Source organism: Trichosurus vulpecula, chromosome 9 (genome assembly GCF_011100635.1).
Source record: "Trichosurus vulpecula isolate mTriVul1 chromosome 9, mTriVul1.pri, whole genome shotgun sequence".
NCBI lineage: Eukaryota > Metazoa > Chordata > Mammalia > Diprotodontia > Phalangeridae > Trichosurus > Trichosurus vulpecula.
The window spans coordinates 42,853,282-42,880,183 of NC_050581.1; the positions used below are offsets into that span (position 1 = coordinate 42,853,282).

General features: G+C 41.0%; 1 protein-coding gene across 2 annotated transcripts in view; it reads left to right on the plus strand.

Moving 5' to 3' along the window:
* Nucleotides 1–26,704, plus strand: part of MYH11 (myosin heavy chain 11) — a 118,724-nt gene extending 92,020 nt beyond the window's left edge. For both annotated transcript variants that reach the window (XM_036737868.1, XM_036737870.1), the window contains 16 exons: nt 195–407; nt 1,135–1,279; nt 3,021–3,227; nt 6,046–6,150; nt 6,241–6,393; nt 6,720–6,968; nt 11,083–11,295; nt 11,985–12,197; nt 15,822–15,983; nt 16,961–17,089; nt 17,480–17,568; nt 18,081–18,204; nt 18,859–19,067; nt 19,907–20,015; nt 20,104–20,276; nt 25,942–26,704. In XM_036737868.1, the coding sequence (XP_036593763.1) occupies nt 195–407; nt 1,135–1,279; nt 3,021–3,227; nt 6,046–6,150; nt 6,241–6,393; nt 6,720–6,968; nt 11,083–11,295; nt 11,985–12,197; nt 15,822–15,983; nt 16,961–17,089; nt 17,480–17,568; nt 18,081–18,204; nt 18,859–19,067; nt 19,907–20,015; nt 20,104–20,276; nt 25,942–26,074 (2,626 nt within the window). In that variant the 3' untranslated portion in view covers nt 26,075–26,704. The remainder of the gene's footprint in view (nt 1–194; nt 408–1,134; nt 1,280–3,020; nt 3,228–6,045; nt 6,151–6,240; nt 6,394–6,719; nt 6,969–11,082; nt 11,296–11,984; nt 12,198–15,821; nt 15,984–16,960; nt 17,090–17,479; nt 17,569–18,080; nt 18,205–18,858; nt 19,068–19,906; nt 20,016–20,103; nt 20,277–25,941) is intronic.
* Nucleotides 26,705–26,902: the final 198 nt, after the last annotated feature.

Genomic DNA, 26,902 nt, shown 5'->3' on the forward strand with positions numbered 1-26,902 from the left:
CAGGTTATCTCATTTTTCTTCAACCCATTTTCTGTCAGGCTCTGGGATTTGTGTCCATGATTATAGGAGGAACACTGCTGATATCGGGGGAATGAGAGCATCTGGTACTAGAAAAGAGTTTCTTGTGGCATCACCACAGAGATAGGGTATAAATAAACCCTTTGGTATAGGCCATGATGACTTCCTCCTCACAGGCTCGATGATGAAATTGCCCAGAAAAACAATGCCTTGAAGAAGATACGAGAGTTGGAGGGCCACATCTCTGACCTCCAGGAAGATTTGGACTCAGAAAGGGCAGCAAGGAATAAGGCAGAGAAACAGAAAAGAGACCTGGGGGAAGAGCTGGAGGCCTTGAAGACAGAGCTAGAGGATACCCTGGACAGCACCGCCACACAGCAGGAACTCAGGTACAGAAATCTGTCATCTATTCCATGTCCCAAGGAATCAATAGCCCCTCAAACTCACACGCATGCTCTCTCCCACAATAGACACTTGAGCCTCTTTTAAAAAAATTAATGTGTTTTTTTACTTAAATAGTGCTATTTAAAATTCAACTCCCAGTTATTCACATGAATGGAGAGGGAGACCAGTAGTGTAGCCAGACAATGGCTACCCCAGCTACCCTGGCAGTGAGTTGGGTTGGGTTTGGTGGCCTTGCATCCCATGATTTATGGTGAATGTCTGCCTTCTAGATTATGTTTCAGTTAGATTGATATTACAATTATTTCATCTTTGCAGAACGCGCGCGCGCGCGCACACACACACACACACACACACACACGCACAAACACAAGACCACAAAGGGAAGCTGGTTTGAAAGTACAGACTGGTCATAGATAATCCATCAAGTAGGAACCAGTAAGTCCAGGGGTGGGGAACCTGCAGCCTCGAGGCCACATGTGGCCTTCTAGGTCCTGGGGTGCGACCTTTTGACTGAGCTCAAGTTTTACAGAACAAATCCTTTCATTAAGGGGATTTGTTCTGTGAAGTTTGGATTCAGTCAACGGGCTGCACTTGAGGACCTAGAGGTGGCCTGGAGGCTGCAGGTTCCCCACCCCCTAGTGAAGCCCTCCCCCATGCTCTTCATCCCCCTCTCCCTGTTCAAACAACGCTCATGCCTTTGTTCCTATTCAGAGCCAAGAGGGAACAAGAAGTGACAGTACTGAAGAAGGCTCTCGATGAGGAGACCCGGACTCATGAGGCCCAGGTCCAAGAGATGAGACAGAAACACACACAGGCCGTAGAAGAGCTCACGGAGCAGCTGGAGCAGTTCAAGAGGGTAAACCCGGCGTGCATCCTGGGAGCTTCAGGGAGGAAGGCAGCTTGGCAGGGTGGGAACAAGCCGTTCCCAAGCCTCTTACTCTTATGTCATTTGGTCTCTCAGACAACAGCTCAGACAGCTGGGTGGAGATGAGTTATTTGCCCTCCTTTTATTTGATAGAAATCATAATGATAGCTAACATTTATCTGGGGTTTTAAGGTTGGCAGAGCCCTTTACAATGTGTTGTCTTATTTGATGTCATGTATCTCATTTATCTCCATTTAACAGATGGGAAGACTGAGGGGGTGAGAAAGGCTAAAGGACTTGCCCAGAGTCACATAGCTAATAAGTCCATGAGGGAGGATTTGAATTTGGATCTTTCTGCCTCTGAATCTAGGGTTTTATCTTGTCCATTGTCCATCATCATAGTGATAATGATGATAGCTAGCATTTATACAGAGCCTACTGTGCACCTACTGTGTGCTGGGCTTTACAAATATTATCTCACTGGATCCTTACGACAGCTCTGCAATTACTCCCCCACTTTACAGATGAGGAAACTGAGGCAGAGCAGAAGTAACTTGCCATAAGTGCCTGAGGCCACATTTGAATTCAGGTCTTCCTGACTCTAGGCCGAGGGCTCTATCTACTGTGCTCGACTGAATCCAAACTTCACAGAACAAATCCTCTTCATAAAAGGATTTGTTCTGTAAAACTTGGACTCCGTCAAAGGGCCACACCCAAGGACCTAAAAGGCCACAGATGCCTGAAAGAAAGTGAGGCACACAGAGGCTGAAGATAATAATACTACTACCTCAGAGCCCTAGGGCTCTTTAAAGTTCTCCAAGTATTTTCCCATACATTCTTTTATATGATCCTCACAATAGTCCCGTGAAATAAAGAGGGCAGGTGTCACTACCTAGGAGATTAGTAATTAACGTTGGAGAGATTAATTGACTTGCCCAAGTCACACTGCACAGCTGAGCAGGTCTTGGGATGTTAAGTTCCTCTCTCTTATCATATAACATGACTCTGCCTCTTAAATGGGTCTACCATCATACACCTAATTAGTGACACAACAAGGATTAGAACCCAGATTCCATCCTGTGAGGTGGGTGTGACTCAGATGGGAGATCTGAGTTGGGAAGATCTGAGTTGGTGTTCCACCTCAGACTCTAGCCGAGTAATCTTGGTTAAGCCATTAGCTTCTCTGAGCCTCAGTTTCCCCATCTATAACAATCACACCTATGTTACAGGGCTGTGATGCTCAGATAAAATAATGTATTTAAAGGACTTTACAAACTATGTAAACACAAGTTACTGTCATTCCTAGACGACTCCTAGTTCAGGGCTCTTTTCATCATCTCTTCCTCCCTTAATTTCTACCTTTCTTATGGTTCTTTCCATTATCTGGCCTATAGTAGGTAGGATAGTAGAGAGGAATTATTCTTTGCCTTTTATTTTTTAAAAAAGGAGCTGAGGCCCACAGAGACTGTGATAATAAATGCCCACTGGTAGTTGTCCTTTAGCTGTGTATTTGTCTTAGTCTCCGATTAGGTTGTAAGCACCTGGAGGGCAGAGACTATGTTTTTTTCACTCGTCTCTTTACTCACCCACCACAAACACATGTAGTATGTGCTCCATAAATATTGAATTCAGTCAGACCCCACTGCTTCCACAAGCAGCTTTTGCATCCTTTGGTCTCACCCAGCCTTACGGGGTTAGCTGTCATGTTTCTCCTCTTGTGCTTTTGCAACAGGCTAAGGCCAACTTGGATAAGAACAAGCAGAGTCTGGAGAAGGAAAATGCAGAGCTGGCCCATGAGCTGAGGTCCCTGAACCAGGCGAAGCAGGAGGTGGAGCACAAGAAGAAGAAACTGGAGGCGCAGGTGCAGGACCTCCAGTCCAAGTGCAGCGACGGGGAGCGGATTCGAGTGGAGCTTAATGACAAAGTCCACAAGCTTCAGGTGAGTTCGGGAGCCTCCTAACCACCCACCCCAGTGGAGGGGCAGAGACAGCTAGGGTCCCAGCAGTGGCCGCTTGAACTTCCTCAACTTTCTGAAACCGCTGAAATCTTGGGGTCGGCAAAGACCTTCTGAGTATTAACTAGTCATCAAAATCACATCATCGTCACCATAATAGCGATAATAGCTAACATTATATAGTGCCTACTGTGTGCCGAGCACCGTGCTAAGTGCCTTATCAATATTATCTCATGGGATCCTTACAACAACCCTGGGCATTTTACAGATGAGGAAACCGAGGTAATTAATAATAATAATAGTAGTAGTTAACATTGATGTAGTGTTTACTATGTGCCAGGCACTAGGCTAAGTGTTTTCTAATTAGTACTTCTTCTGATCCTCACGAGGTAGGTGCTATTATAATCCTCAACTTAAGAGTTGAGGAAACTGAGGTCACAATAATAATACATTATATATAAAATATATAATAATATATGTGCCAAAACTATGCTAGATTTGGCTGCTCTATCAAGAGCTATGCTAAGTGCCTTAAGAATATTATCTCATTGGTTCTTCATGACAACCCCGGGAGATAAGTGTTATTATGAACCCTGCTGGGGGATTACAAACCCCGCATTTTACAGTTGAGGAAATTGAGGTAATAACATCTAATAATTATATACTGATTACTCTCACACCTTATTGAGGCAAAGGTAAAGTGAGTAAGGATCTGAGGCTGGCTTTGAATTCAGGTCTTCCTGACTCTAGGCCCAGTGCCTTATCTACCACACTGGCTAGTACCACATCATTTCAGAGTTGCCAAGGAACCTCTGAGGTCATCTAGGACAACTCCTTCTTAATCAGGTATTCCTTGTACCTGATTCTAAGTGGTCAGCAAGCATCTGCTTCAAGGCTTTCAGTGCTAGAGGACTCACTTTCTCCTCAGGGAGGTTACTTCTGGATAGCTCTAATGGTCAGGATTTTTTCCTAACAATGAACCTATATCGACTTCTTTGAAACTTCAGTGTTGCTTCCAGTTCTGCTTCATGACCCTTCAAATATTTGATTTGTTTTGGTTTGGTTTTTTGGCAAGGCAGTTGTGGTTAAGTGACTTGCCCAGGGTCACACAGCTTAAATATTTGACGACAGCTATCGTACCTCATCCCCAACCCCTCAAGTCTTCGTTCCTCAGAATAAAGTATCCTCAGTTCCTTCACCCAATCCTATGCAATAGTTGTAAAACCCTTCATTCTACTATTTGCTTTCCTTTGAACATGTTCCAACTTGCCAATTATCTGTCCTAAAACATGGCAGCCAGCACTGTACAGACTCCTCCAAGTGTGGTCTGACCAGGGCAGGATGCAGTAGGTCTATAATTTCCCTTGTTCTGTGCTCTGTCCTATTATCGGTGCATCCTGACATCCACATTAGATTTGGCTGCTCTGTCATTCTGTGAACTTGTCTTGAGCGTGCAGTCGCCTGAGACCCCCAGGCCCTTTTCATTTGAGCTGCTGCCTAATGTCCTCCCGGTTCTATACCCGTACATTCTCTACTGCTGCTTTACCCAACTCTGCACCTAGCCCATAATGGGCCAATGGATTTTTTTGGTTTGTTTTTGTTTTTGCAATTCTTAGCTCTTTCAAAGGGACGTTCCTTCAGCCTCCCCAAATAGTTCATTCTGAAGTCTCACAGAAAGTTCTTTATAGTGAACCTCAGTCTCCACTATTGCAAAATCAGTCAATTTCCTTTAGTTTTGTCTCTTGGTGGAAACGAACAGTGTGTTACCAACCCATTTTGTAATTCTTAAAGACCAGTACTGCATTTCCCTTTCATCCTTCTCAGGAATTTGACTCATTTGTACTGATTTAGCTGTTCTGTGAATAGCGAAGTATAGAAGGACTTCTTATTAATATTTTATTTGTTTAGGATAGGGGAGGGGTGTTTTTCCCTCTGTACTTTGGAAACTAAGTGTTCTGTAGCGGACTGATTTTATCATCACAACAAAAGCAACTTCTCATCTGGGTACAGACCTCTATTAATTTGAACTATCTGCGCAAATGTGAATGAGATGGATTCCAGGAAGGGGAAAAAATGGTTTATCTTAGAACTACAAAAATCTAGAACAGCAGAGATCTTGGATACAATTTTCTCCAGCACGACAAAAAGGATATTTATGACAGGTTAGGGTCCTAAGGATGGGTATAAAGTACTACCTTCCCTATCTTGAGGTACCCCCAAATAGATGGAGAAATAAGTATGGGAATAGGGAACTGCAAATTCCTTCTAATAAACATACTTCCAAGTGAAGGGCATGTCTTTCTTACCATGGTAAATGTCCAACCTATGTCCCCTTATGGAAATGGAACAGGTCAGACACAGAGTCATCTTTGCCTATGCCTCTCTTGGTAAGGTGCTTACAGCCAACTTACCACAATGATTCAGAATTGGGAGGAAACTCAAAGGCATATACACCTGTGCCTGAAAAAAAAGAATCCTCTCTATAATATACCAAGTAAGTGGTCATGCAGCTTTTGTGAAGGTGAACCCACCATCAACCAAGTTAGCCCTTTCTATTATTGTATATCTTTAATTTAGCTGGACTGGGTTCTATAAATCCCAGCCAACATAGGCTTGCTCTGTAATTGATTCTTAGGTGGGACTGTATTCTAGAGATCCCAGATAATAATTCAGTAATGATCCCAAGATGTAACAGATTTTAGCTTTTCCGTCCAATAGAGTGCTATTTTGTGTATGGTTAGGGAGAGTTGTCAGTTGAATCAATCAACCAACCCTTCTCCCCTTATGTGTAATTGAACCTTAGAATGAAGTGGAGAGCGTCACTGGGATGCTGAATGAGGCAGAGGGGAAGACCATCAAATTAGCCAAAGATGTTGCCTCCCTAGGATCCCAGCTGCAGGATACTCAAGTAAGTATCATGCCATACCAGGTAGGGAATGGGAGTGGGGCTGAGACACAAATCCTTACAGTAAGGGATCTTGGTGTGTTCTTTTCACAGGAGCTGCTCCAAGAAGAAACACGACAGAAGTTGAATGTGTCTACTAAACTTCGCCAGCTGGAGGATGAGAGGAATAGCCTGCAAGACCAACTGGATGAGGAAGTAGAAGCCAAGCAAAATCTGGAACGGCACATCTCAACTCTTAATATACAGGTGCCATCTTGATCCCAGTCAAGAGACAGGCAGGATTTGGGAAGAGGCAGAAGGGTCTGTCCTAAGAATCTATGCTGTATCCATGACCCAGCTCAGTTCATGAGCCTGACTTCTTTCTAGATCTTTAGGCCTAGAAAACTGTAAAGTGTGGACCATGGAGAACTTATACCATGTCGTTTAGTTATTAGCCACTCCATTCTCTCCACTGGTTGGATGTCTTCAAGAAGAGAAATCTTGGTTTAATTTGTTTTACAAGGATAGGACACAAGGTGGGCTCATTTCACACTATAGTACACCCTTCTTCTTACCTGAATTTCGTATTTCAGCTCTCTGATTCAAAGAAGAAACTGCAAGATTTCGCTAGCACCGTAGAGAGCCTTGAAGAAGGCAAGAAGAAGCTCCAGAAAGAAATTGAAGGCCTCACCCAGCAGTATGAGGAGAAGGCAGCATCTTACGACAAACTGGAAAAGACTAAGAACAGGCTTCAGCAGGAGCTGGATGACCTGGTTGTGGACTTGGACAACCAGCGCCAACTGGTGTCCAATTTGGAAAAGAAACAAAAGAAGTTTGACCAGGTAGAATCTGCTCTTACAGTCTCTTTCCTATTTTGGTTCACAATGGTCAAGTGAGTTCATCTGGGTATTTTTGTTCCCTAGTTCTCCTCGATGAATTGTCACCTAACCTCTGGTCATGGAATGATCTTGATCTGTGGGCTGCCAAACCCTTTGAACTATAAACCAGATGTAGAAAGTGAAGAGGGATCTATCTTTACAGTGAACCTCCCCTGGCAAGGAAACCAATAAGAGAAACTATCATTAAGAGGCTCACTCTGACTGTTGGGCTGCTAAATTTATCCAGCATTGACAAGGAACATGTGTATGTGTATGTGCATATATGCATGTACACATATATGTACACATGTATGTATATATATACACATACATATCTGTGTATATATGTGTACATACACGTATATACAATACACACACACACATATATTTATATACACATGCATGCATATATACACACTTACATGCACACACACACACACTATTCCAAATAACTCAAAATCATTTAAGGACCCAAATTTTTTTTTCTAAATCTTAATCATTTTGGATATAAAATCTTTCTAAAATGTGTTAGGCACAGATTCCTTGCTTTCTTAAGCAGAGTATACTAAATATAGTTTAACTTTTTCTCAGTAACTTCAGAGTCATTGTTATGATGATCAGTTATTCCTAGAGTTATCAAAGGGATCTTAGAAATAATTTAGTTCAGTTTTCTCCACAACCTGATGGGGTGTCATTCACCTTCAGTGAATAGGTATTTACTGCCTCCTAGAGGATATTCCATTTTTTAATGTTTAATTCAAAGATCAACATTGAACATCGATTCAACCAATTAAACTTGATTAGTGTTTACATTTAATTTTGATATATAAGGTATCATCACAGTTTTTTAGTTGTTCTCTCTAATGTCCTCATTAGGCATCTGTAGTTTTTTTCCCATTCATTCTCAATGATTTCCTCCCATTTATGATTGTAGTTAATGTGTACTTCATTCTTTTCACTCTGCTTTTTTCACTTTTTGTTATTTCATATAGATATTTTCTGAATATTTCTATATACTTTACACCTGTCAGTTTTAATTGCATTACAGCATCTTACTACATGGATGTATCACCATGTAATTAATTCTTCCCCCGTGGGATATTTAGGTTACTTCCAGTTTTTGTTATTACACATAATGCTACTATGAAAATCTATACAGACATCTCCTTTTTGACTGAAAAAAACTTTCATGATATATTCCTAACAATGGAATAATTGGGTCAAAGAATATGATTGTTTTTTTGTAATGTTTACTGTGTCCTACCACATTGCTCTCTAAAAACATTCTACAAATTTGCAATTCCACCAGCAATGAATGAATGTATGTGTGTCTTCACAACTTCATCAACATTGTCCTTAATTTTTATTGTCCTGTTTAATGGGGATGAGGTGACACCTTAAATTTATTTTAATTTGCATCTCCATTATTACTGAGGATGAGCATTTTCAATTGACTATTAATAATTTCTTTGCTATTTTGAAAATTATCTGTTTGTATCTTTTGATTATTCATCATTGTGGACTTCTCACGGATGCCTTACATTCCTATATAATCTAATGAGAAAGTTCTCTCTCTTAAGCCAAAATCTATTTTCCCTGTAACTTCTACCTTCAAAATCAAGTCCAATCCCTTATTTTTCATGGTTTTATTGATGCTTTTTTATATTAAAGTCATATTAAAGATATATCCTCCAACAGACACATTGACCCCTTCTTTGTAACACAGAAAAGTAATCTAGTAAAACTAACAAAGGAAAAAATTCTGACAACTGCAAGATTCCATATCCTTTGAACTTCACTTTTCTACAGAAAGGAGAAAAAAATGTCTTTTGTCATTTGTTCTCTGGGACCCGGAATGATTAAAGTTCAGCTGCTGTTACTGCTGTTTTGTTTACGTTACTATGGTCATTTTGTATATGGTTCTCCTGATTCTGCTTTCTTTACTCTGCAACTGCTTACATACATCTTCCCATCTTAGTCTGAATTCCTAACATTTGTCAATTTTTATGGCACAGAATTTGTTCAGTCTTTCCCTAATCAATAGGCACTCATTTTCCTCCCATTTTTTTGCTACCACAAAAAGTGCTGTTATGAATATTTTATCATATACAGGACTTTTCTTTCTGTCTTTGACCTCTTTGGGGTATATTTCTAGGACTGTTGGATCCAAGACTATGAAATTGGGATTTTTCTTGCATAATTCCAAGTTGTTTTCCAGAACAGTTGGTCTAATTCAAAGTTCTATTAATAGCATATTAGTGTAACCATCTTCCCACAGCTGATCCAACATTGACTGTTTCTGGATTTTTATCTTTTTTTGCCAATTTGACAAGTATCCCTTTTTAATAAGATATTTCTTCAGATATCTGAAGACATCAAATCCTCCTTAATTTTTCTCTTCTCCGGTTTTGTTAATCATTTCTCATATGACAATGCATTTGGTTTATCATTTTGGTTGTTATCTCTCCCTGGATATTCTCTAATTTTTTTTTGGTTTTTTGACAACTGTGTTACACTGTTGCCTAATATTGAACTTGGAAGCCAACTAAAATCCCTCAGTCTTTTTTAAAAAATATATATCAATTGCTGTTAAGCCATGGTTTTTCCAACTTTGAACTAGGAAAGTTGATTTTTTTTAATCTAAAGGTATTATTTGATATTTATCCCTATGGAATTTCTTGGTTTGAACCTATTGTTTTGAGCTTCACAAACCCATTTTTTAACTCAAAATGAGTCACACTGTAGAGTCACAGAGCAAGTGATAAGGGAAGGGAAAGGGAAAAGGAAAAAAGGTTATAAATATTTACATGGCAACTACTGTGCATCAAGCACTGTGCAAATATCATCTCATTTGATCCTAGACAATCCCAGGAGGTAAATGCGGTCATTGTCATCATTTTACAGTTGGGGCAAACTGGGGCAAACAGAGGTTCAGTGGTTTGCTCAGGGTCACACAGCTAGTCAAATTTGAACTCTGAGCTTCCTGACTCCAGGTTCAGCACTCTATCCATTGAGCCACCTAACTGCCCTAAGTGGGCAGAAATAGGAATATTTCTGACCATTCCACTCCTCTTAAATTGTAAAGCACTAGAGGAGCCCAGGTGGGGTTCAGACCCGTCAGGCTAAGACTCCTCGGATCTTTAACTCAGTGCTTTTAACTGCTTGGCTCTGCAGATGTACATACATCTAGAGAGCACATATCTCCTATTGTTCTGTAGTACAGGCGTGCCTTCTGGGACAGCTCAAGTACATAAGAGCGCTTCCCTTTATATTAGGTAGTCCCAGACATGTGTGGTTTTTATAATGCACCTTCTTTTTTTCAGTTTTCTCCTCTTACCACTGCTGTGAGCTATTTCTTCTCCCTGTTGCCAGTCTGCCCTCACTGCTTCTAACCTACTTTAGTGTCTAGGTGAGGATCTAACTCTCTCTGACTCTATACCTTTCCCATCTGGTAAAGTGCATTATGGATGTTGGAAGCTTGCTTTTTTGTTGTTTTGTTTTTCTTACTTCTGGTTATCTTCCGGAAGCTTAAATTTTCCTGTAGCTGGATCTTTGTATAAATGAAGAGTTACTATGTAATATTGTACTTTTTCTCAGCAGATAAGGATTATGCTAAGAGTTTGTTATGCTTTGAGTTTTTCCAGTGGTAGAGATGAATTTGTGCTGGTTATCTCCACTCTCCCCTGGCCACCCTTGTGACCAAGAGTATATATCTGTGACAGATACTTGTGGATAGGAGACTGGAGCAAAGTTAACAGGCCCATAACAGGATTAAGTTTTTATTTGGATTTGCCTTCAATCAAGCCATGTTCTGACCAGCACTAACCATCACTGGACTATGACAGAATTACATATAGCTGCTTTTGGTTTTTAATGTGGTCAACTGAGAAAAACTAAAGCAGAATTATTATATTGAATGGTTTGCAAAAATAGCTAAATTATTTCTACAGGTAATACTTTTTTTCTGCATTGGACATTAAGAAATGAAGATGAAAACGTGTGCAGATACAACCTCCAAAGTCCTTAACACTTATCTCTAGCCATCGCTTACTTCCATTTTTTTGGGGCTGTTTTGCAGTTGCTAGCAGAGGAGAAAAACATCTCTTCCAAATACGCTGATGAAAGAGACAGAGCAGAGGCGGAGGCTCGAGAGAAGGAAACAAAAGCCTTATCCTTAGCCCGGGCTCTGGAGGAGGCTCTGGAATCCAAAGAAGAACTTGAAAGAACCAACAAAATGCTCAAAGCTGAAATGGAAGATCTGGTTAGCTCCAAGGATGACGTGGGCAAAAATGTGAGTCTTCCCCGATCCCTGTTCTCATCTATATTGTGCCAGCCTACCAGCACTGGTCCCTCTACTTACTCACCACAAGAGCCTACAATTGCCAGACCCCACCAGCTACAAATTCAGGGTCTAATCCAAAAAGTAAAGGCTGAGCTCAGAGTACAGACCCCCTGTGGCCAAAACCATTTTATATCACCATAATATTGAGGAGCTGAGATAGAAAGAATTGCAATCAATGTGGAAGATAGAGATTGCAGACCTAGGGAGGAAAGGAAAAATCTGCTTTTGGGATAACATTGTTATTTCTGGTCAAAAAGATCTTATGTACAGTTAAAAGCAGTGTTACTCATCAGTAATCTTCATTATGTTATGTGATAACTAAAACAGTGATAGTGATAATAATAGCCATGGCATTTATATAGTACTTTAATATTTGCAGATTACATGCGTTATCACATTTGACCTCACAACTGTGTGAGATAGGAGCAATATAGATAGCAATATTTATAGATGAGGAATCTGAGGATGAGGGAGGTTAGGGGACTTGCCCAGGGTCACACAGCTAATAAAGTATCTGAGACAACATTCAAACTCAGATCTCCCTGATTCCCAGGGCAACACTTGACATTCAATATACTATCTAGCTGCCTGATTATACAAATGATGGTGAAAGTAATAATGTTTATTCTGTCTGCAAGGTCCATGAACTGGAGAAGTCCAAACGAGCTCTGGAAACCCAGATGGAGGAGATGAAGACACAGCTGGAGGAGCTGGAGGATGAGCTGCAGGCCACCGAAGATGCCAAGCTGAGGCTGGAGGTCAACATGCAAGCCCTGAAGGGTCAGTTTGAGAGAGATCTCCAAGCAAGGGATGAGCAAAATGAAGAGAAGAGGAGGCAGCTGCAGAAGCAGGTAATGTTCCTGGTGGGGAGGGAAAGGAGAGGCTGGCCCTTATAAAAATTAGCAATAATAATAATGGCTAACATGTACATAGATACATACATATATTATTTCACCTGACTTGCATGATGTAGGTACCATTAAGTTAAGATCCCTATACATATCTTTTGGGGTGAAGTTAACTTGCAAATGGTAGTTAATAGACATGCACAATAATTTACAGTTATTTTCTGCTAGTTTCATCTTACTTGGTCAGTTTCTTATACACAAATGCAAGGCCAGCAGCAAGCATATGGGATTCCTACACTGGAACTCCCTTACAACAGTCTGTACTTAATCTGTGTCCTAGAGAGTTACCTGAGTAAAATAGGGTTTGTTCAGGATCGTATAACTAGTCAGTGTCAGAGGTGGATTTGAACCCAGGTATTCTGGACTTCAAACTCCAAACTCATCTCCTATGTCATGCTGCTTCTATCACTTTCTTATGCTTTTGTTCATATATCAGAATACCTATATTTGCCAATGATACAGAAATCAAATAAAACTTCTATTAAAAATAAATAGTAAAAGTGAAATAAAGAAAAATCATCTGAATTTCAGATACTAAGAAATATTAAATCATGAGACATTTAATTAAAAATTTACAAAAATCAAAAATGTAGAATTCAGCATAAAGCAGAACATTCTAACATGAATTCTTAAAAAAAAGTGTTGGAAAAATTCCTAGGTGCCTTCAACAAATAGTGCTCACATAATAACAAAAAACTGTGTGGCTAGCCCCTACGTCCCTAAGTGTGTTGTCTCCCCCTATTAATGGAAGCTCCTTGAGGGGCAGGACTGTCTTTGCTTTTGTATTTGTATCTCTAGTACTCAGCAGAGTAGTAAGAACTCAATACCCATTCTTTCATTCATTCATGCCATTAGACCTTTTATAACAAAAATCCTTCTGCTAACTAACCCCCCAATGCGTGGACTCCAAAAGCAGTTGAGTTATAGTGAGCCATACCATAAGGAAGCTCTAGTCTGCCTTGAAAATTAATGATAATATTAGCAGTTATTAAAATACAATATTATAATTACAACATTGGCAGCTGTTAAAAAACATTGTCCCAGAGCAGCACACAATTACATAACCCTTTGCAATTGTGGAGCACCTTACACACCTCTGTTGTTGAGTAAATAACAATGCTACCTAGGACAAATATTATCATTTCCATTTTAAAGGTAAGGAAACTTAGGCGCAGAGAGGTTAATCAACATGGTCACAGAGCTGTTCAGTGGCAAGACGGTGATCCCAAGTCAGGTCCTCTTGCTCTAGCTCCAGGGGTCTACTCACTATACCATGCCCTCGGTACTCCCCTCTCAAGGCATTTACTATAGAATAAATGGAACTCAATCATTAAGTGCTTATTATGTGCCAGACAATTTACTAAGCACTAGTATTTATCACTATAGAGTGATGAGGTCAGATTTTGGGAGAGTGGTTCAGGTGTGAAAGAATTCACTTAGACCTTCACTGTAGCCATCGGGAGCTTTATTTATCCTGTAAACAAACAAGGGCCTCCTCAGCAAGAAAGCTAAGTGAGACCCTGATATTTGGGGGAGTTATGCTTATATAAAGGTTTCAGAATGATGATGTAGTTTTAGAGGTTTTTTATGGAGGTTAAAGATTAAAGACAGGACAGGATAAGGGAGACGAGTTCTTTATGGTCCAAGATGGGTTAAAGACTTAAGGACATGGGGAATACAAGATAAAGGAGACAAAAGAAATTCTTTTGGTACAGATTAAGGAGAAGGTTTACAATATTTCAAGATGAGCGGGAAAGGACTTTAGGATGCCCTCAAGTTACAGAATAAGCTACAGGGCTTCACAAAGTACTGGAAGAGCAACCCTTAATATTCTTTTTGACCCTTAGGACACCGTTTGCATCCACATCAGAGGGCAATACCATCCTCCCAGTCCCTCAGGCTCATAACTTAGGGGTCATCCTTGACTCCTCATTAACTCTCAGCCCCTATATCCAATCTGTTGCCAAGGCCTATCTATTTCAACTTTGTGACATCTCTCAAATACGCCCCTTTCTCTCTCCTCTAACACTGCTACCTCTCTGGTGCAGGCCCTCATCACCTCATCCCTGGACTACTGCAATAGTCAGCTTGTGTGTCTGCCTGCCTTAAGTCTCTCCCCACTCCAGTCCATTATCCATTCAGCCACTAAAGTGATTTTTCTAAAGCACAGGTCTGACCATGCCACTCTCCTACTCAAATTACAATGGCTCACTATTGCCTCCAGGATCAAATACAAAATGCTCTGTTTGGCATTAAAACCCTGCATAACCCAGCCGCCTTCTACCTTTCCAGTCTTCTTATACCTCATTCCCCAAGCATGCACTCTTCCATCCAGTGACACTGGCCTCCTGGCTGTTTCACAAACAAGACACTCCATCTCTTGGCTCTGGGCATTTCCCCTTGATGTCCTCCATGCCTGAAATGCTTTTCCCCCTTACCTCCACCAACCATTTTCCCTGACTTCCTTTAAGTCCCAACTAAAATTGCATCTTCTACAAGAAGCCGTTCCCAACCCCTGTTAATTCCAGTGTCTTTCTCTCCGTTAATTATTTCCTATTGATCCTATACATAGCTTGTTTGTCTGTATTTGTTTGCTTGTTGTCTCCCCCATTAGATTGTGAGCTCCTTGGGGGCAGGGGCTGTCTTTTGCTCCTTTATATATTCCCAGTGCCTAGCACAGTGCTGCCCGGCACATAAAAGGTGCTTAATAAATGTTTACTAACTGATTGGCTAGAGGGACAAAGAATAGTAATCAGTCCCTGCTCGTAAGGAGTTGACATTCTAAAGGAGAAAACAACATGTATATAAGTAGTAATGCACAGGATACACAGGATAGAGTGCATAGAGGCTACAAAGTAGCCTTAGAGAAGAGGGTGTTAGCAGCTGAGATACAAGGGAAAAGGCTTCCTGCAGAAGATGGTATCTGAGCTTGAGTTTTGATTCTAAATAACCTATGTGAGGAAGGGAAAGGGAGGATTAAGGAAGAAGGATTAGGAAAGTGGAAGAAGACAAAAGAAGGAAATAGAAAGAAATGTGTGTATTGGGGGTGTCCTGGAGCCAACTTATACCAGCTCCAGAAAGCTGATTGTTAAAATTAAAGTGTGAGCATTTACCCCTTGGAAAATGGCAAATGCTACAAATCAAAGCTTGATTTATTGATTGTCTAGAATCAAGAAAATGAAAGAGAAAATGTTAATAATGCAAATTAAACATAAAAGTGTGTTTGTACTTTGGGATGGAAGGGAAGGTGCTGGAGGAGCTGATTGTTAAATATTTACCAACAAGTGGTAGTGGATCACACCAACAGCTGTTTCAGATTCCCCTGAGGGACCCCATTGTCTGCTCTAGGTATATTTGGGCTTCTTTTGGATATCTACAGCCACCCTTGGCACTAAACAGAGACACTCCATCTAAGCAGTTGGGAATTCTGTTGGTTGAGCTCTCCTATCCCAGAGGCACCTCCTCTTGATTGCCATCTCTGACCCACCCTTCAGGGGTGATACCTGAATCCAGGTGTCTCCCAGAAAGCAAACCTGCACCACACCAACCTTTCCTTTCCTTGGTTAGCTCCACGAGTATGAGACAGAACTAGAAGATGAGCGAAAACAGCGGGCCCTGGCAGCTGCGGCCAAGAAGAAATTAGAAGTGGACATCAAAGATCTGGAACTACAGGCCGACTCAGCCATCAAAGGGCGGGAGGAAGCCATCAAGCAACTCCGTAAACTCCAGGTGGGTGGAATTCCTCCTTGGGTTCACTGGGCATGATGCAGGTCTCTAGGTATACCTATCAATCTCTGAGTCAGAGAAAAAGACAGGACACAGTCTTTCTAACATTCATCCTTGTAAGTGAGAGAAATGACCATTAATAACCAATGATTTGGGGAGATCCTGAGTTCCCTTTTTCTAAAGTCCTGATTTCAAAAGTTCAGTCTCTTGGAGGACATTACTGATAATGAGATTGGATTAACTTTCTTAACAATCTTGTTCAGACAACTACCCAGGTGGGGAAACCATTGTGCTCTCTACTCAGTTTTGGGTGGGATAAATTCTTTGAATAGATTGCTTAAGATTGGGGGTAACTTAGAAGTAAATGACATAATCAAAGTTCGTTTAAGTTCAGCCCCTCATGGTAATATTCATTCTCTCATTAATTATCAACCAGAGTTGACTGCCACCCTCAAGAACACCCATCTTCCAGTGGGCATATAAACCTTGAGCCCACTGCAATGACTGTCTTTGGTCTAAGAGAGAGATGACCTTCTGTATATTAGTAAACACACTGGCATTATTAATAAAATGATTACCCAGAAATTATGTCTCTCAAACTTTTTACATAAGTAGGACTTCCCCCTTCAACAACTAACATGCATTAGGCAGCTGCTGTGTGCATGACCCCATATTAAGCAGCAGATGTGAATAGTAGACCAGTAGCCCCTTGGGGCTCCTCTTCCAAAATAGGTCACTCCAGATACACAGAATAAAGCCAAAGAATAAAGCAGAGACTCGTATAAGTGCTTGGGTCTGAGGCTAAAAGCCAAGAAATCATGAGGAGCTCTACAGCTTTGTGGGTTCCTGTGGTAAGCGGGACAAATCTTTGTTTGAACTAAAAGAGAAGCTAAAGAACAGCTTTGTTTAAAAAAAAAAGGAACAGAGCCATTCTTGGGGATACAGTTTTCCTTTTGTCTATTCTTGCTGAACCAATCCAGGCTCAGATGAAGGACTTTCAAAGAGAGCTGGAAGATGCCCGGGCCTCTAGAGAAGAGATCTTTGCCACTGCCAAGGAGAACGAGAAGAAAGCTAAGAGCTTAGAAGCAGAGCTCATGCAACTCCAAGAGGTAAGACCTCATCTAGAATAAGGTAAATCCTCAAGTTGCATTGGAGTAACTCTAGGCTTATAAAACAGTATTCTTGATTCATCCACCCATATCAATCTTTGCCCTGTCAATCTTTCTCCAGGGAAAGTAATAAGATTAAGGAAACTAAAGTTCTTTTCTATTTTCCTGATATAAATTGCCTTTCTCTCCTGGTAAGAAGTTGAATGGCTATTTCAAAGTCTGATTTGGTTGGCCTACTTTCTCCAAAGATATAGACATGGATGATCCTCAAGTTGTCCAGCATCCCAGCTGGACAAAGAGCAAGGGAGACCATGAATGACTTTTAGGAAAATGACACAAAAGTCTCTTCTTTTGAAAACAGCAGATTTCTCTTTCCCCCTAATTCTCCAGGATCTGGCTGCTGCTGAGAGGGCTCGAAAACAAGCTGACCTAGAGAAAGATGAATTGAATGAGGAGCTGGCCAGCAGTGTATCTGGGAGGTAAGAGACCAGCCTCTCCATTCAGTCCTTGGGGAAGTAATACTGCAAAAAAAAACCCCAAAGAGCACATGGGGCAAAGTAGTTTCATTCCTTCAGGTCTTCCTGGTGTTGAAATAATAGAGCCAAATTAGCTAGAAAAATCATTTAGACTGGCAGTAACAAACTCATCTTTACAATGAGAAGTGCAGGGAAATTCTCAACAGAACTTTGTCATTGGGGTGAGAATTTAAGAGTAGAAAAAACCATCCAGGGGGAGCTTATTACACACTGTTACTTAAAAGGAATTAAATCCAGCATTTCCTATCTAGGAATTTTTGATAAAGGGTACACCAAGTTGTTTTTTTTGAGAGTAAAGCTGTGGTAGGCATGAGAAAGAGATATGGGCAAATGAAAGACAAGGGAAAGGAAAGAGACAACAAACCTGCTGGTGTTTATTCAGGCTCAGATGCTTGAGGGGACATTGTCCATGTTTCTGGCTGATGTCAGAACCCCATGACCATTTTGTTACTCAGGAATGCCCTGCAAGATGATAAGCGCCGCCTAGAGGCTCGAATTGCCCAACTGGAGGAAGAACTGGAAGAAGAACAGGGCAACATGGAGGCCATGAGTGACCGGTTCAGGAAAGCCACACAGCAGGTAAGGGTTCGACAGAGTGCCTGAAATGGATGAACTGAGGCATCCGTGATGTTCCTAGCTGCAATGATCTGCAGTATGACTCTGAAGCCACATTTCCAATAGCCATTAACCATTAATAGGGGCAGCGAGGTGATCCAGTGGATAGAGTGCTGGACCTGAAGTTGGTTAAGACCCAAGTAAAAACGCTGCCACAGATGCTTACTAGTTTTGTGGCTCTGGACAAGTCACTCAATCTCTTGTCTGCCTCAGTTTCTTCATCTGTAAAATGAAGATAAAAATGGCACCTAAGTTGTTGTGAGGCTGAAATAAGATATTTGCAAATAAATGCTATTATCATTATTTAAATATTAAATGATAATTTAATATTAAAGCACTATGTAAACACCGTTATCATAATTATTAATGTTATTACCATTAACCAAAAGAGTAATGGGGCTGTTACATACCCTGTAGTGTTTAATATAATCTGGTCATACAGAAACCAGAGGTTTGAAAGGGTTATCATACCTTGCATGTATGTCAATGAAAGTCTTTCTATCACTATCCTGGATGGTTTTTGTCTTTCACTAAGATTGAAAGTCACAATTTCTTTCCTCATGAGGCTGAACGGGTCTTCCCCTTGAGCCCTGAACTTCCTTCTCCACATCTCCCCAGGCGGAGCAGCTCAACAATGAACTGGCCACAGAGCGCAGCACGGCCCAAAAGAACGAGAGTGCCCGGCAGCAACTGGAGCGGCAGAACAAGGAGCTGAAGAGCAAACTCCAAGAGATGGAGGGGGCTGTCAAATCCAAATTCAAGGCGACCATCTCTGCCTTAGAGTCCAAGATCGCCCAGTTGGAGGAACAGGTGGAGCAGGAAGCCAGGTACCAGAGAACCTTGCTCCATGTGTAGCGATCAAAGTCCTTAGCTCAGGCCCCCAGACCCAGTGAAAACGTCCTGACTTGGAGGCAAGGAAAGGCAGGAATTATCTCCTTAACTCTAGGCATTAGGGAACTGAGGACCACAGACTGTGATTAATCACAATGTGGACTTGTATAAATCATCCATTAATGATAAAATCAGTTTTCTTTTACCTGAAGAAGGTATTTTCTTATTCCAAACCATGGAAAGGTTAATGTTGAAGTAAAAGCATTTCCTCTTTGGTGATAGATAATTGCGGTCAAGGATCGCAGTATATTCCTGTAGCGGCTAGTTCTGGTATTTACTGAAGTCATTTAAATACGAACTAGGAACAAGCAATGCCTGCCCCCCCCCACCCTGAAAAAGCCCTCTGCATCTCACTTGTTCAGTCGTGTCCAATTCTCCGTGACCCCGTGGACCATAGCACATCAGTGTTGTTGATGGGGTTTCTTGGCAAAAATACTGGAATGGTTTGCCATTTCCTTCTCCAGTGGATTAAGGCAAATGAGGTTAAATGACTTGCCCAGGGTCACACAGCTAGTAAGTGTCTGAGGCTGGATTTTAACTCCGGACTTCCTGACTCCAGGACCAGGACTCTATCCACTGTGCCATCTGATGCCCCCAAAAGGAAAGCATCTCCTTCGAGATGGAGATGAATGCACTTCTCACTATGAGACTTCAAACTCTTGTGTTTGACCTCCATTTGGCAGGGTATAGCCTCTTCCTGTCTTTCTTCAAAGACTAACAGCTTTACAAATAGTCGGCAGTCAGAAAACTTGTTTTGTGCCTCTGATGTTTGTAGGGAAAAACAAGCAGCTACCAAGACATTACGCCAGAAGGACAAGAAATTGAAAGAAGTCATGTTGCAAGTGGAAGACGAAAGGAAGCTAGCCGAGCAATACAAAGAACAGGTAACACAGCTGGGCAGATGTCTCTTTCCCAGAGTAGTTTAGCACCTTGCTCTTTGCCCTTTCCTGACTTCTGGTTCTCTCCTCCCAGGCTGAGAAGGGTAACACCAGGGTGAAGCAGCTGAAGAGACAACTGGAGGAGGCAGAAGAAGAATCCCAGCGCATCAATGCCAACCGCAGGAAGCTCCAGAGAGAATTGGATGAAGCCACAGAGAGCAATGAGGCCATGGGTCGGGAGGTGAATGCACTGAAGAGCAAACTCAGGTAAGGTCTGGGGCAGAATCTTTAGAGGCCCCCACCAAGGCCTTCCCAGGCTAGCAAGTTTTATTTGCTTGGTTAACAGTCTGGCGGGGCAGAAACCCAGTAGAAGCGTAGGGTGCAGGTTTTTGTTGTTCAGTCATTTTCAGTCGTGTCCATCTCTTGCTAGCCCTATTTGGGGTTTTCTTGGCAAAGATATTGGAGTGATTTGCCATTTCCTTCTCCAGCTCATCTTACAGATGAGGAAACCAAGACAAACAGGGTTAAGTGACTTGCCCAGGGTCACACAGCTAGTAAGTATCTGAGGCCAGATTTGAACTCATGAAGATGGGTCTTCCTGTCTCCAGGCCTGGCACACTATCCACTGTGCCACCTAGTTGCTGCAGGGTACAGGTAGGACAGTTTGAAGAGAGGAAGGTATACGGATGTAGAAAGGACTGTAACTTTTGTTGCTCAGATTCCTTTCTGAAATTTCCAGTTAGCTGAAAGTTGGTGAAAACTGCCTCCTTCTCCTTACCTCTTATTTCATTCCGGTGCTTTGAAAATATACATACATACATACATACATATATATACATATATATGTGTATATATATATATATATATATATATATATATATATATATATATATATATATCCTCCTATCCTATCTTCTCTAGGAGGAAGAGCAAATACAATACAGAAGAATTATGACCACAATAAGAACTCTTAATAGTCAAAGGGCCTGACCCCATCGGGCCCATCTGAAGAGAGCTCTAAGATCCCACTTTCACGAGGGCCCAGTGTACCTAATGCAGTTTGTGACTCCTCCAGGACAGCTCTCTGCCATGCCTCCAGGAAGGACCCATTACTAGCAAAAAAGGGAGAATATCAAATTATTTGTCACAGAACACAAGCCTCACTTGCTAGCAGTGAAGTGGTGTCTTGGGACCAGCTCAACATTGTTGTTTTCTGAAAGTTTTTGGATAAGGACAAGATGACAGGGGCTAGTCTCAGCAGTTCATGTAGGCTGATGAGACAAATTACGAAGTAAAGGTTTTGGGATGTATTAAATTATGCTATTCTTTTTAAGGTCTTAGGTGAGTTATGGATTAAAATGTTGGAAGGAGCTTTCCCTATTTTTAGTTATGTCTAACTAACCAAACAACATGCCATCTCAGCTACTTTTTGTGTATAAAAAAACCAGTCAACTTATTAATATTCATTGGGCACTCGTGGGATGCCTAGCTTTATACCAAACACTTGGGGAGAAAAGGGAGGTATTTAAAAAGATAAGACATCCCTGTCCTCAGGTTGATTACACCTGTACAAAAAAAGGGATAAACAGCCACCAAAATTGATAATACAAAATAGACACCAAATAATTGTTTGGAAAAGTCCCCTGCCTCCTTTGCCTTGCTTGGATGTCACACTTTGTCTCCAGGTCTAGAAAGCTAATCCAACCTCATCTTTGAGGTGAGGAGAGGCTTCTAGTCAGGTCCCAGGTAGTGATTCAACTCAGCAAAGATTGCCAGGCTTCTCCGGGAAATGTGTCACTAAAAGAGAATAGAAATTTACGTCCTCAGCAGGGTGGACTTTACTTATAGGACCATAGGAACTTTTCTTTTTTCTATGGCCTAAGACATTACTTAGCATGTTGCCAGTTACATGGTGGGTATCTATTTCTAACCTCTTACTGGGTGTAAAGGCAATGAGCATGATAATCTATTCTATACCAAAGGCAGATAAAACTGATATGTTACCAAAAGCCTTTTATCTACAACTTCTCAGCTTCTGTTTCAAAGTCAGGCTTCTGGGGCAAGTCATCTGAATGCTCTTTTGTCTGAGCAGGGAGGCAGTAGTGCAAAACATTCACAAAGTATGAAGTCATGTAGCTTTTTAAGAGAAGCTTTGGTGTACAGAAATTTACCAGCTCAACCTTTTAAAAAGTTTTTTGAATTTTTATTTTTTTAAATTTTAGTTCCCTCTCTCTAAAAAGCTCTATAAAAGTCGGTATCTTTGCCTTAGACATCAGGTACCTGGGTATCTGTAAGGCTGGTTTAAAGGTGCTGTACCAAATACTTTAAATTTTGTTGAAAAGTACGTAAGTAAATGGAATTCTTCCCATTTTCCAATGGTAACCACCAGGGACTCTTCTCTCTTTGTTTCAGAGGCCCACAGGAACCTTCGCAATGACTCACCAGGTACCATGCCTTCAACTTTGCAGCTCATTTCTGTTGTACCAAGTTTCCATTTTCGTTTTTCTTGCCCTGGCAAATTTCCATGAGATTCCTGCAAAATCTGAAGGCTTAAACATCTTGGTACCAATTTGTCTTTAATCCCAAGAGACAAATATTACAATAAGACTATCCCTTGACCCATTTTCTTTCCCTACTTCTAGGAAACCTGCTAGCATGTGATTTTACACCAAACAGTACTTGATTCTTAAGGATGAGAAGCTGTACACTGAATGAATTGCTGGAGTTTTCTTATCTGCATGAAATCTTCTTCTGCACCCTTAAAAACACATTGATCATTGAGCATCAGTATTTTGCCATTGACACATTTTTTTTTTTTGCGAAGAAAACTGCTCCCATCTGGCTATTGTGGTTCACAAATCATATTAAATCACAAAGCACCTCTTTTATGGAGACCACAACCAATGTTCTCTCACAACTATGCTTTCACAAACAGGATTGATGTCAGAGAAAGAAAAGAACCCTATCACCAAAATATTTCATCAGTGCTTGAACTGCATGAGGCTTGAGAATGTCCTAATTCCCAGTGGCCACTTTACTCAGTATAGGTTACAGGGAGGTCTAGGCTAGCCACTGCAAAACCAGCTACCATCCTTACGGCAGAGTTGTTTTTCAAAACCACAGAACAATGCATTCATGGAATGTAGAGCAGAACTCTTCAGCTGAAAATGCCTGTGGAGGTCTTTTGCAAGAGATGAAATATTTAATTTCCGAAAAAAGTTAGTTGTCTTTTCCTATCTAAAGTTATGTCCCTTGCAAACTGGTTTGTCCCTGGTTTCCTTTCAGGAGCCAAATAACCCTATGTTGTAATATTTGCGTGTATCTTCTCTTTGGGGCAGTCTCTGCTTTGCTACTATTACCAAAATATTTAAAGATGAATCATGTCTTAGCACAGGCTTTATTATCAGCTTTACAACTCACTTTCTAATTCTACAGAACCATCCTGAATCCTTTAGTAGATGCAGCTCTGGGGCTCACTTATTATTATTATTATATTTTGGAGAGGGGCAGAGGGTGAGGCACTTCTTTTTGACAAAGGCAGGGGCTTGTTTCAACAAGCATAGGGCTCAATTTGCTACAGGACTGCCTCCTGTTAGCAAGGTGCTCAGATATTGGAATGAAGCTGGTTTAGGATACTAACCAGGGTCCTCAAAAGTAGTATTATCCTTATAGCAAGTTATTTTTTTTCTAAGGAAGTTTACTCAGTTTGACTTACCCTAGGATCAGGCCTTTAAATAAAACATTTAAATGGCATCGTTATCTCACAGTATAAATAGACCCAACCTTAACCCTTGGCACTAGGGTTTGAAACTACTTCCCTTCAAAATTGGGATTTCTAGGTCACAAGTCTCCTTAGGGTACTGGAATCAGAAGAGAAGGCAGGAAACCACATACAACAGGGATTTTAAAACTCATTTTTTTAACTGTAGCATAATAGGATTTAGAGTTAGAAAGGACCTTAGGAAAGATTTAGTCCAGCCTAATTTTACAGAGTGGGAAACTGAGGAGACCACAGAGGTTAAGTTACTTGCTCAGGATCACACAGGTATAATGAATCACACGGTAGTAGAGATGAATTGAAACCCAGGTGTGACCCCAAATGCTGTGCCCTTTCCCTAACATTCATTTGCCTCATCTGTGTTTTCCCTAAAATATCCATTTCTCAGCTACTTAGTTGGGACAGAACACATGGAGTTGTCTGTGTTTTACTAGGCAACCTTAGTCTTTTCCCTTTTCTTTCAGCTTTTGGCATGAAAGTTATAGCAGGAACTATGGCAGAAAGAAGGTGTGTATGTGTGTGTATGTGTGTGTATGTGTGTGTGTGTGTGTGTGTACATGCACACTCTAAAGGGTACACTAATTCTCAGAAGCGTATCCTACCTTGCTATTTCTAGGACATAGCTACGCCAGCCCCACTCCAGTTCACTGGTATGTCACTGACTTTAAAGTGTTGAGAAACACTGCCCTTAACAATTAAGCTTTTAGAGTGAGTCTAAGTAGAACTTACTGAAGCTTTTAAAACCAAAATAATAGCCAGCCTACAAGAGTTACTGCTGACCCTTTGAAGTTCTAAGGTGGCTTTTAAGGCCTAAACATCCATCCTTTGAAGTGAGTGAAGCTGACCTAGTCTTCTGCAGTGACATGATACAACTTTAACTATTTACCCATGATTGCTGCCCACTTGGAAACAACGCATTCCAAAAGCTGGTAGCATTTAGAGGCCAGTGTTTTCATGTTTCCAATACAATGTAAGTGACTTTTGCTATTTTTCTCAGCGATCATGAAATACAGGCCCTCGCTTATGTTATCTATAATCTTACCTCTAAATATAGTTGCTCCTTTGGAATTAAAACAAAAACAAAACTATGGTCTTCTCTTGCCCTCAGCATGTCTACCAAGAGCTATGGTGCTATTAGATAACTTTCTCTTACAGGACACATTTTGCTTGCTCTCAGACACTGACAAGGGAGCAAGGCCCATCTTCAAGGTCAGAGACATAAAAAACTAAGCTGGGGACAACTTCCTGCCCACCTAAAAGCATTTCACCTATTGCAGTTTCTCTGCTGGGGAAAAAATTGTCTCTGTCTCTGGTTGCTTCTTCATCTTGCCTAGTATTTGCAGGCTCATTTTCTTTAAATCATTTCTTCCAAACTAGCAAAATTAAATTGAATACAGACCTGCTTTCCTCTTCGAAATCAGGTGCATTCGTCAGTTTTCCATTTGGTATTTTTAGATTTATCTCATCGTCTTAACAGCAGTCTTTCAGGTGCTGTTCCAGTGTGAATTTTTACTTATTAAGCACTTACCTCAATGTAAATCAGAACCAGCTGCTACCTGAGCAGCACAGAGGTGGAGAAGGTAGCTTCCGCAAGTTAGTATTAAAAACCAATTAAAAAAAAAAAACCCTGAAATTTAAATTCACAGTCAGCCCATAAATTCCTTACACTCCTTAAGACTGCCCCTTCCCCTGCTATACGCCTTAGGGTGCTCTTTGTGGCTCTTTTTCCTCTTGAAGGGATACCCTTGGTTATTTACTTTAACTTGATTTCAAGTAAATAAAATTGTATTTTGAGGGAGGAAAGGAACATCTACTACGGGATTGAAAGTTAGCTCTGGACTTCTAGGGATGGAGAGCCCTACTTTCATGAAAGGGTCTAAATGAAAATTAACGCTTCTCTTTTTATAAAGAAAAAGACGAGGCAAGAATATGACCTGCACAATTTTCCAAATATGGATTATTTCTGCTTTATAGCCTAGAATTTGCACAACAGACACATTTGGGCTAACTTATTTAATCTACATCCGAAAAGCCTTCTGGATTTCTTGAATTCAAATTGTGCTCTCATGTTGATGCATTTTCCCCCTTTTAATCCAATCTAGACTTGAGAAGAACTTGTTTTCTAAAAGATGTTTATTTTCTCAAAATGCATAGGAGAGGAAACGAGACATCTTTTGCCCCCCCTAGAAGATCTGGAGGCCGAAGAGTGATTGAAAATGCAGAAGGCTCAGAGGAAGAAATAGATGCCAGAGATACAGACTTCAATGGAACCAAAGCCAGTGAATAAATACTCTGCTGGCATATCGCACTGCAGTCAGATACCCCAAAGGACAATATTTAGCACTGTCTAAATCAATTTTCAGTTCCAGTACCACAAGACACTCAACAAACACTCTTACAGCAATGATTAAAAAGCACAGCCCTGTCTACAGGGCATATGTTGACATTTTCAATCGTTACCAAATTAGGAAAAAAAAAAATCTTACCAGGAAATATGTGCCATGCATGCATGCCTTCTCTCTGTCCTTCCTGAACTGTGCAAATCTTTTGAGATTTTTAGAAAGAAAATACAGCCACAGTATTGAATCACTGGCAGTTTTTAATCCCAGATGAGCCTTAGTTTACATGAAATGGGGACACAGTGACCACCTCAGGTGGTCCTGTCCCCATAATCCTTTTCTTAACTGCATACCCTTTGTCTGTTTTGCATATGCCCTTGTTTGAGGTTTGTTTTCTTCTTTCCTGGTTACTACACTTCTGATGCACAGTTCACCAAAACAATGAAGTGCCTTCATTAGTCACACATTAAAAATGAAATAATTTGCTCAAAGTAATAAAGCAGAAATGTTGCACTGTTTTATATGCACCCTGATTGTGCTTAAGGACACTTTCACTAATAAAAGGTTATAAATCACTAGAATGCAATGGGTTTTTCTTGTTGGGGAATTTTCTCCATGTCCTGGGGCAGAAGTAAACTTGGGAGGCTCCCTGGGAGCAGTGAGTCGAGTGAGAAGTTGACACCAGCAGCCAATCAAAATCACTGGGGAACCTGAAGCCAAACTACAGGGGAGAAATGGAGGAAAGGGGCTTGAAAGGGGGATGGTGTTTAATTTCT